Source organism: Ranitomeya imitator, chromosome 1, assembly GCF_032444005.1.
Source record: "Ranitomeya imitator isolate aRanImi1 chromosome 1, aRanImi1.pri, whole genome shotgun sequence".
NCBI classification, from domain to species: domain Eukaryota; kingdom Metazoa; phylum Chordata; class Amphibia; order Anura; family Dendrobatidae; genus Ranitomeya; species Ranitomeya imitator.
In genome coordinates this window covers 1186430181-1186442674 of record NC_091282.1, presented here as the reverse complement: position 1 = coordinate 1186442674, position 12494 = coordinate 1186430181, and the positions used below count along the sequence as shown (strand labels likewise).

Genomic DNA, 12494 nt, shown 5'->3' with positions numbered 1-12494 from the left:
ACCTGCAGATGTACATAGTACTACTAGGACTAGTGCTCTCTGGTGTCCTCTACTATGCCCACTACAGAGGCCTTGCACCCTGTCACCTGCAGATGTACATAGTACTACTAGGACTAGTGCTCTCTGGTGTCTGCTACTATGCCCACTACAGAGGCCTTGCACCCTGTCACCTGCAGATGTACATAGTACTACTAGGGCTAGTGCTCTCTGGTGTCTGCTGCTATGCCCACTACAGAGGCCTTGCACCCAGTCACCAGCAGATGTACATAGTACTACTAGGGCTAGTGCTATCTGGTGTCTGCTGCTATGTCCACTACAGAGGCCTTGCACCCTGTCACCTGCAGATGTACATAGTACTACTAGTACTAGTGCTCTCTGGTGTCTGCTGCTATGTCCACTACAGAGGCCTTGCACCCTTTCACCAGCAAATGTACATAGTACTACTAGGGCTAGTGCTCTCTGGTGTCTGCTGCTATGTCCACTACAGAGGCCTTGCACCCTGTCACCAGGAGATGTACATAGTACTACTAGGGCTAGTGCTCTCTGGTGTCTGCTGCTATGCCCACTACCGAGGCCTTGCACCCTGTCACCAGCAGATGTACATAGTACTACTAGGGCTAGTGCTCTCTGGTGTCTGCTGCTATGCCCACTACAGAGGCCTTGCACCCTGTCACCAGCAGATGTACATAGTACTACTAGGACTAGTGCTCTCTGGTGTCTGCTGCTATGCCCACTACAGAGGCCTTGCACCCTGTCACCTGCAGATGTACATAGTACTACTAGGACTAGTGCTCTCTGGTGTCTGCTGCTATGCCCACTACCGAGGCCTTGCACCCTGTCACCAGCAGATGTACATAGTACTACTAGGACTAGTGCTCTCTGGTGTCTGCTGCTATGCCCACTACAGAGGCCTTGCACCCTGTCACCAGCAGATGTACATAGTACTACTAGGGCTAGTGCTCTCTGGTGTCTGCTGCTATGCCCACTACAGAGGCCTTGCACCCTGTCACCAGCAGATGTACATAGTACTACTAGGACTAGTGCTCTCTGGTGTCTGCTGCTATGCCCACTACCGAGGCCTTGCACCCTGTCACCAGCAGATGTACATAGTACTACTAGGGCTAGTGCTCTCTGGTGTCTGCTGCTATGCCCACTACAGAGGCCTTGCACCCTGTCACCAGCAGATGTACATAGTACTACTAGGGCTAGTGCTCTCTGGTGTCTGCTGCTATGCCCACTACAGAGGCCTTGCACCCTGTCACCTGCAGATGTACATAGTGCTACTAGGGCTAGTGCTCTCTGGTGTCTGCTGCTATGTCCACTACAGAGGCCTTGCACCCTGTCACCAGCAGATGTACATAGTACTACTAGGACTAGTGCTCTCTGGTGTCTGCTGCTATGTCCACTACAGAGGCCTTGCACCCTGTCACCAGCAGATGTACATAGTACTACTAGGGCTAGTGCTCTCTGGTGTCTGCTGCTATGCCCACTACAGAGGCCTTGCACCCTGTCACCTGCAGATGTACATAGTACTACTAGGACTAGTGCTCTCTGGTGTCTGCTGCTATGCCCACTACAGAGGCCTTGCACCCTGTCACCTGCAGATGTACATAGTACTACTAGGGCTAGTGCTCTCTGGTGTCTGCTGCTATGCCCACTACAGAGGCCTTGCACCCAGTCACCTGCAGATGTACATAGTACTACTAGGGCTAGTGCTCTCTGGTGTCTGCTGCTATGCCCACTACAGAGGCCTTGCACCCTGTCACCAGCAGATGTACATAGTACTACTAGGACTAGTGCTCTCTGGTGTCTGCTGCTATGCCCACTACAGAGGCCTTGCACCCTGTCACCAGCAGATGTACATAGTACTACTAGGGCTAGTGCTCTCTGGTGTCTGCTGCTATGCCCACTACCGAGGCCTTGCACCCTGTCACCTGCAGATGTACATAGTGCTACTAGGGCTAGTGCTCTCTGGTGTCTGCTGCTATGTCCACTACAGAGGCCTTGCACCCTGTCACCAGCAGATGTACATAGTACTACTAGGACTAGTGCTCTCTGGTGTCTGCTGCTATGCCCACTACAGAGGCCTTGCACCCTGTCACCAGCAGATGTACATAGTACTACTAGGGCTAGTGCTCTCTGGTGTCTGCTGCTATGCCCACTACAGAGGCCTTGCACCCAGTCACCTGCAGATGTACATAGTACTACTAGGGCTAGTGCTCTCTGGTGTCTGCTGCTATGCCCACTACAGAGGCCTTGCACCCTGTCACCTGCAGATGTACATAGTACTACTAGGACTAGTGCTCTCTGGTGTCTGCTGCTATGCCCACTACAGAGGCCTTGCACCCTGTCACCTGCAGATGTACATAGTACTACTAGGGCTAGTGCTCTCTGGTGTCTGCTGCTATGCCCACTACAGAGGCCTTGCACCCAGTCACCTGCAGATGTACATAGTACTACTAGGGCTAGTGCTCTCTGGTGTCTGCTGCTATGTCCACTACTGAGGCCTTGCACCCTGTCACCTGCAGATGTACATAGTACTACTAGGACTAGTGCTCTCTGGTGTCTGCTGCTATGCCCACTACAGAGGCCTTGCACCCTGTCACCAGCAGATGTACATAGTACTACTAGGGCTAGTGCTCTCTGGTGTCTGCTGCTATGCCCACTACAGAGGCCTTGCACCCAGTCACCTGCAGATGTACATAGTACTACTAGGACTAGTGCTCTCTGGTGTCTGCTGCTATGCCCACTACAGAGGCCTTGCACCCAGTCACCTGCAGATGTACATAGTACTACTAGGACTAGTGCTCTCTGGTGTCTGCTGCTATGTCCACTACAGAGGCCTTGCACCCTGTCACCTGCAGATGTACATAGTACTACTAGGACTAGTGCTCTCTGGTGTCTGCTGCTATGTCCACTACTGAGGCCTTGCACCCTGTCACCAGCAGATGTACATAGTACTACTAGGACTAGTGCTCTCTGGTGTCTGCTGCTATGTCCACTACAGAGGCCTTGCACCCTGTCACCTGCAGATGTACATAGTACTACTAGGGCTAGTACTCTCTGGTGTCTGCTGCTATGTCCACTACAGAGGCCTTGCACCCTGTCACCAGCAGATGTACATAGTACTACTAGGACTAGTGCTCTCTGGTGTCTGCTGCTATGTCCACTACAGAGGCCTTGCACCCTGTCACCTGCAGATGTACATAGTACTACTAGGGCTAGTACTCTCTGGTGTCTGCTGCTATGCCCACTACAGAGGCCTTGCACCCTGTCACCTGCAGATGTACATAGTACTACTAGGACTAGTGCTCTCTGGTGTCTGCTGCTATGCCCACTACCGAGGCCTTGCACCCTGTCACCTGCAGATGTACATAGTACTACTAGTACTAGTGCTCTCTGGTGTCTGCTGCTATGCCCACTACAGAGGCCTTGCACCCTGTCACCAGCAGATGTACATAGTACTACTAGGGCTAGTGCTCTCTGGTGTCTGCTGCTATGCCCACTACTGAGGCCTTGCACCCTGTCACCAGCAGATGTACATAGTACTACTAGGACTAGTGCTCTATGGTGTCTGCTGCTATGTCCACTACAGAGGCCTTGCACCCTGTCACCTGCAGATGTACATAGTACTACTAGGGCTAGTGCTCTCTGGTGTCTGCTACTATGCCCACTACTGAGGCCTTGCACCCTGTCACCAGCAGATGTACATAGTACTACTAGGACTAGTGCTCTCTGGTGTCTGCTGCTATGTCCACTACTGAGGCCTTGCACCCTGTCACCAGCAGATGTACATAGTACTACTAGGACTAGTGCTCTCTGGTGTCTGCTGCTATGTCCACTACTGAGGCCTTGCACCCTGTCACCAGCAGATGTACATAGTACTACTAGGACTAGTGCTCTCTGATGTCTGCTGCTATGTCCACTACAGAGGCCTTGCACCCTGTCACCAGCAGATGTACATAGTACTACTAGGGCTAGTGCTCTCTGGTGTCTGCTGCTATGTCCACTACAGAGGCCTTGCACCCTGTCACCAGCAGATGTACATAGTACTACTAGGGCTAGTGCTCTCTGGTGTCTGCTGCTATGTCCACTACTGAGGCCTTGCACCCTGTCACCAGCAGATGTACATAGTACTACTAGGACTAGTGCTCTCTGGTGTCTGCTGCTATGTCCACTACTGAGGCCTTGCACCCTGTCACCAGCAGATGTACATAGTACTACTAGGACTAGTGCTCTCTGGTGTCTGCTGCTATGTCCACTACTGAGGCCTTGCACCCTGTCACCAGCAGATGTACATAGTACTACTAGGACTAGTGCTCTCTGGTGTCTGCTGCTATGCCCACTACAGAGGCCTTGCACCCTGTCACCTGCAGATGTACATAGTACTACTAGGACTAGTGCTCTCTGGTGTCTGCTGCTATGCCCACTACAGAGGCCTTGCACCCAGTCACCAGCAGATGTACATAGTACTACTAGGGCTAGTGCTCTCTGGTGTCTGCTGCTATGCCCACTACAGAGGCCTTGCACCCAGTCACCAGCAGATGTACATAGTACTACTAGGACTAGTGCTCTCTGGTGTCTGCTGCTATGTCCACTACTGAGGCCTTGCACCCTGTCACCAGCAGATGTACATAGTACTACTAGGACTAGTGCTCTCTGGTGTCTGCTACTATGCCCACTACAGAGGCCTTGCACCCAGTCACCAGCAGATGTACATAGTACTACTAGGGCTAGTGCTCTCTGGTGTCTGCTGCTATGCCCACTACAGAGGCCTTGCACCCTGTCACCAGCAGATGTACATAGTACTACTAGGGCTAGTGCTCTCTGGTGTCTGCTGCTATGTCCACTACTGAGGCCTTGCACCCTGTCACCAGCAGATGTACATAGTACTACTAGGACTAGTGCTCTCTGGTGTCTGCTGCTATGCCCACTACAGAGGCCTTGCACCCAGTCACCAGCAGATGTACATAGTACTACTAGGGCTAGTGCTCTCTGGTGTCTGCTGCTATGTCCACTACTGAGGCCTTGCACCCTGTCACCAGCAGATGTACATAGTACTACTAGGACTAGTGCTCTCTGGTGTCTGCTGCTATGTCCACTACTGAGGCCTTGCACCCTGTCACCAGCAGATGTACATAGTACTACTAGGACTAGTGCTCTCTGGTGTCTGCTGCTATGCCCACTACAGAGGCCTTGCACCCAGTCACCAGCAGATGTACATAGTACTACTAGGGCTAGTGCTCTCTGGTGTCTGCTGCTATGCCCACTACAGAGGCCTTGCACCCTGTCACCAGCAGATGTACATAGTACTACTAGGGCTAGTGCTCTCTGGTGTCTGCTGCTATGTCCACTACTGAGGCCTTGCACCCTGTCACCTGCAGATGTACATAGTACTACTAGGGCTAGTGCTCTCTGGTGTCTGCTGCTATGCCCACTACAGAGGCCTTGCACCCTGTCACCAGCAGATGTACATAGTACTACTAGGGCTAGTGCTCTCTGGTGTCTGCTGCTATGCCCACTACAGAGGCCTTGCACCCTGTCACCTGCAGATGTACATAGTACTACTAGGGCTAGTGCTCTCTGGTGTCTGCTGCTATGCCCACTACAGAGGCCTTGCACCCTGTCACCTGCAGATGTACATAGTACTACTAGGACTAGTGCTCTCTGGTGTCTGCTGCTATGCCCACTACAGAGGCCTTGCACCCTGTCACCAGCAGATGTACATAGTACTACTAGGACTAGTGCTCTCTGGTGTCTGCTGCTATGCCCACTACAGAGGCCTTGCACCCTGTCACCTGCAGATGTACATAGTACTACTAGGGCTAGTGCTCTCTGGTGTCTGCTGCTATGTCCACTACAGAGGCCTTGCACCCTGTCACCAGCAGATGTACATAGTACTACTAGGGCTAGTGCTCTCTGGTGTCTGCTGCTATGCCCACTACAGAGGCCTTGCACCCTGTCACTAGCAGATGTACATAGTACTACTAGGGCTAGTGTTCTCTGGTGTCCTCTACTATGCCCACTACAGAGGCCTTGCACCCTGTCACCTGCAGATGTACATAGTGCTACTAGGGCTAGTGTTCTCTGGTGTCTGCTGCTATGCCCACTACAGAGGCCTTGCACCCAGTCACCAGCAGATGTACATAGTACTACTAGGGCTAGTGCTCTCTGGTGTCTGCTGCTATGCCCACTACAGAGGCCTTGCACCCTGTCACCAGCAGATGTACATAGTACTACTAGGGCTAGTGCTCTCTGGTGTCTGCTGCTATGTCCACTACAGAGGCCTTGCACCCTGTCACCAGCAGATGTACATAGTACTACTAGGGCTAGTGCTCTCTGGTGTCTGCTGCTATGCCCACTACAGAGGTCTTGCACCCTGTCACCTGCAGATGTACATAGTACTACTAGGGCTAGTGCTCTCTGGTGTCCTCTACTATGCCCACTACAGAGGCCTTGCACCCTGTCACCTGCAGATGTACATAGTACTACTAGGGCTAGTGCTCTCTGGTGTCTGCTGCTATGCCCACTACTGAGGCCTTGCACCCTGTCACCAGCAGATGTACATAGTACTACTAGGACTAGTGCTCTCTGGTGTCTGCTGCTATGTCCACTACAGAGGCCTTGCACCCAGTCACCAGCAGATGTACATAGTTCTACTAGGGCTAGTGCTCTCTGGTGTCTGCTGCTATGCCCACTACAGAGGCCTTGCACCCTGTCACCTGCAGATGTACATAGTACTACTAGGGCTAGTGCTCTCTGGTGTCCTCTACTATGCCCACTACAGAGGCCTTGCACCCTGTCACCAGCAGATGTACATAGTACTACTAGGGCTAGTGCTCTCTGGTGTCTGCTGCTATGCCCACTACAGAGGCCTTGCACCCTGTCACCAGCAGATGGCGCCAGCATTCCTTTCCCACTGACAGCTCCACTCGGGAGAGCTCAGTGTTCTCCAATGTTAGGAGGAAAACCTTGCTTTGTTTGCCATTCTCCCACCCTCTCTCCTCTCCCAGTATCTCTCTATCTGCCACACACATCCCCAGCCTGACACTCGCCACATCAGAAGAGGAGCATGGCACTGAGGGCACCACTTCTTCCTCCTCCTATGGGCATCCTGTGCTTGGCCAGTGTGTCCCTGCTGGTGCAGCTGGTGCAGGGCACGGGCTGGGTGAGCAGGAGGAGTGCGCGGGATCTCCAGGAGGCTGACAGCAGAGTTACTGAGGATGCCCCTGCTCCGGCTGCCCGCCCGGGGAGGGCTACAAGCAAGGACCACATCTCCATGCTCAGCACCTCGTTTGTGCTCAAGGGGGACGCGTCTCACAACCAAGCCATGGTGCACTGGACCGGCGAGAACAGCAGCGTGAGTCCGCCCGACATTACCTGACACTGATGGTCTCACTCCCCCTCACAGCCCCTGCTGGCACCAAGGGAGGTCTCAGTGCCCATTGGCATGTGTGTGCTCTGCAGGAGTTACATGCCAGTGTACATGTCTACACACTGCCAGAGTTATCCTGGTATAATGCCACATAAGTGCCATGTACATCTCTATATACTGCCACATAAGTGCCATGTACATCTCTATATACTGCCACATAAGTGCCATGTACATCTCTATATACTGCCACATAAGTGCCATGTACATCTCTATATACTGCCACATAAGTGCCATGTACATCTCTATATACTGCCACATAAGTGCCATGTACATCTCTATATACTGCCACATAAGTGCCATGTACATCTCTATATACTGCCACATAAGTGCCATGTACATCTCTATATACTGCCACATAAGTGCCATGTACATCTCTATATACTGCCACATAAGTGCCATGTACATCTCTATATACTGCCACATAAGTGCCATGTACATCTCTATATACTGCCACATAAGTGCCACGTTCATCTCTATATACTGCCACATAAATACCATGTACATCTCTATATAATGCCACATAAATGCCATGTACATCTCTATATACTGCCACATAAGTGCCATGTACATCTCTATATACTGCCACATAAGTGCCATGTACATCTCTATATACTGCCACATAAGTGCCATGTACATCTCTATATACTGCCACATAAGTGCCATGTACATCTCTATATAATGCCACATAAGTGCCATGTACATCTCTATATAATGCCACATAAATGCCATGTACATCTCTATATACTGCCACATAAGTGCCATGTACATCTCTATATACTGCCACATAAGTGCCATGTACATCTCTATATACTGCCACATAAGTGCCATGTACATCTCTATATACTGCCACATAAATGCCATGTACATCTCTATATACTGCCACATAAATGCCATGTACATCTCTATATACTGCCACATAAGTGCCATGTACATCTCTATATACTGCCACATAAGTGCCATGTACATCTCTATATACTGCCACATAAATGCCATGTACATCTCTATATACTGCCACATAAGTGCCATGTACATCTCTATATACTGCCACATAAATGCCATGTACATCTCTATATACTGCCACATAAATGCCATGTACATCTCTATATACTGCTACATAAATGCCATGTACATCTCTATATACTGCCACATAAGTGCCATGTACATCTCTATATACTGCCACATAAGTGCCATGTACATCTCTATATACTGCTACATAAATGCCATGTACATCTCTATATACTGCCACATAAGTGCCATGTACATCTCTATATACTGCCACATAAATGCCATGTACATCTCTATATACTGCCACATAAGTGCCATGTACATCTCTATATACTGCCACATAAATGCCATGTACATCTCTATATACTGCCACATAAATGCCATGTACATCTCTATATACTGCCACACAAATGCCACGTACATCTCTATATACTGCTACATAAGTGCCACGTTCATCTCTATATACTGCTACATAAATACCATGTACATCTCTATATACTGCCACATAAATGCCACGTTCATCTCTATATACTGCTACATAAATGCCATGTACATCTCTATATACTGCCACATAAATACCATGTACATCTCTATATACTGCCACATAAATGCCACGTTCATCTCTATATACTGCTACATAAATGCCATGTACATCTCTATATACTGCCACACAAATGCCACGTACATCTCTATATACTGCCACATAAATGCCATGTACATCTCTATATACTGCTACATAAATACCATGTACATCTCTATATACTGCCACATAAATGCCACGTTCATCTCTATATACTGCTACATAAATGCCATGTACATCTCTATATACTGCCACACAAATGCCACGTACATCTCTATATACTGCCACATAAGTGCCATGTACATCTCTATATAATGCCACATAAGTGCCATGTACATCTCTATATAATGCCACATAAATGCCATGTACATCTCTATATACTGCCACATAAGTGCCATGTACATCTCTATATACTGCCACATAAGTGCCACGTACATCTCTATATACTGCCACATAAGTGCCATGTACATCTCTATATACTGCCACATAAGTGCCATGTACATCTCTATATACTGCCACATAAATGCCATGTACATCTCTATATACTGCCACATAAGTGCCATGTACATCTCTATATACTGCCACATAAATGCCATGTACATCTCTATATACTGCCACATAAGTGCCATGTACATCTCTATATAATGCCACATAAATGCCATGTACATCTCTATATACTGCCACATAAATGCCATGTACATCTCTATATACTGCCACACAAATGCCACGTACATCTCTATATACTGCCACATAAGTGCCACGTTCATCTCTATATACTGCTACATAAATACCATGTACATCTCTATATACTGCCACATAAATACCATGTACATCTCTATATACTGCCACATAAGTGCCACGTTCATCTCTATATACTGCTACATAAATGCCATGTACATCTCTATATACTGCCACATAAATACCACGTACATCTCTATATACTGCCACATAAATGCCACGTTCATCTCTATATACTGCTACATAAATGCCATGTACATCTCTATATACTGCCACATAAATACCATGTACATCTCTATATACTGCCACATAAATGCCACGTTCATCTCTATATACTGCTACATAAATGCCATGTACATCTCTATATACTGCCACATAAGTGCCATGTACATCTCTATATACTGCCACATAAATGCCATGTACATCTCTATATACTGCCACATAAGTGCCATGTACATCTCTATATACTGCTACATAAGTCCCATGTACATCTCTATATACTGCCACATAAGTGCCATGTACATCTCTATATAATGCCACATAAATGCCATGTACATCTCTATATAATGCCACATAAATGCCATGTACATCTCTATATAATGCCACATAAGTGCCATGTACATCTCTATATACTGCCACATAAATGTCATGTACATCTCTATATACTGCCACATAAGTGCCATGTACATCTCTATATACTGCCACATAAATGCCATGTACATCTCTATATACTGCCACATAAATGCCACGTACATCTCTATATACTGCCACATAAGTGCCACGTAATCTCTATATACTGCCACATAAGTGCCACGTACATCTCTATATACTGCCACATAAGTGCCACGTACATCTCTATATACTGCCACATAAATGCCATGTACATCTCTATATACTGCCACATAAATGCCACGTACATCTCTATATAATGCCACATAAGTGCCACGTACATCTCTATATACTGCCACATAAGTGCCACAAACATCTCTATATGCTGCCACATTAGTGCCACGTAATCTCTATATACTGCCACATAAGTGCCACGTACATCTCTATATACTGCCACATAAGTGCCATGTACATCTCTATATACTGCCACATAAGTGCCACGTACATCTCTATATACTGCCACATAAGTGCCACGTACATCTCTATATACTGCCACATAAATGCCATGTACATCTCTATATACTGCCACATAAATGCCATGTACATCTCTATATAATGCCACATAAGTGCCACGTACATCTCTATATACTGCCACATAAGTGCCACAAACATCTCTATATGCTGCCACATTAGTGCCACGTAATCTCTATATACTGCCACATAAGTGCCACGTACATCTCTATATACTGCCACGTAAATGCCACGTACATCTCTATATACTGCCACATAAATGCCATGTACATCTCTATATACTGCCACATAAGTGCCATGTACATCTCTTTATACTGCCACATAAGTGCCATGTACATCTCTAAATAATGCCACATAAATGTCACGTACATCTCTATATACTGCCACATAAATGCCACGTACATCTCTATATTCTGCCACATAAATGCCACGTACATCTCTATATACTGCCACATAAGTGCCATGTACATCTCTATATACTGCCACATAAATGCCACGTACATCTCTATATACTGCCACATAAGTGCCATGTACATCTCTATATACTGCCACATAAATGCCATGTACATCTCTATATACTGCCACATAAATGCCATGTACATCTCTATATACTGCCACATAAATGCCATGTACATCTCTATATACTGCCACATAAGTGCCATGTACATCTCTATATACTGCCACATAAATGCCATGTACATCTCTATATACTGCCACATAAATGCCATGTACATCTCTATATACTGCCACATAAGTGCCATGTACATCTCTATATACTGCCACATAAATGCCATGTACATCTCTATATACTGCCACATAAATGCCATGTACATCTCTATATACTGCCACATAAATGCCACGTTCATCTCTATATACTGCCACATAAATGCCACGTACATCTCTATATACTGCCACACAAATGCCACGTACATCTCTATATACTGCCACATAAATGCCATGTACATCTCTATATACTGCCACATAAATGCCATGTACATCTCTATATACTGCCACATAACTGCCATGTACATCTCTATATAATGCCACATAAATGCCATGTACATCTCTATATAATGCCACATAAGTGCCACGTACATCTCTATATACTGCCACACAAATGCCATGTACATCTCTATATACTGCCACATAAATGCCACGTACATCTCTATATACTGCCACATAAATGCCACGTACATCTCTATATACTGCCACACAAATGCCATGTACATCTCTATATACTGCCACATAACTGCCATGTACATCTCTGTTTACTGCCACATAAATGCCACGTACATCTCTATATACTGCCACATAACTGCCATGTACATCTCTATATACTGCCACACAAATGCCATGTACATCTCTATATACTGCCACATAAGTGCCATGTACATCTCTATATAATGCCACATAAGTGCCACGTACATCTCTATATACTGCCACACAAATGCCATGTACATCTCTATATACTGCCACATAAATGCCACGTACATCTCTATATACTGCCACATAAATGCCACGTACATCTCTATATACTGCCACACAAATGCCATGTACATCTCTATATACTGCCACATAACTGCCATGTACATCTCT

At 47.1% G+C, this 12494-nt stretch overlaps 1 protein-coding gene across 2 annotated transcripts in view; it reads left to right on the top strand.

Annotated features, from left to right (window-relative positions):
- Positions 1-6991: 6991 nt before the first annotated feature.
- The window catches only part of SORCS2 (sortilin related VPS10 domain containing receptor 2), a 1198559-nt gene continuing 1193056 nt past the window's right edge, over positions 6992-12494 (top strand). For both annotated transcript variants that reach the window (XM_069744776.1, XM_069744775.1), the window contains exon 1: positions 6992-7360. In XM_069744776.1, the coding sequence (XP_069600877.1) occupies positions 7073-7360 (288 nt within the window). In that variant the 5' untranslated portion in view covers positions 6992-7072. The remainder of the gene's footprint in view (positions 7361-12494) is intronic.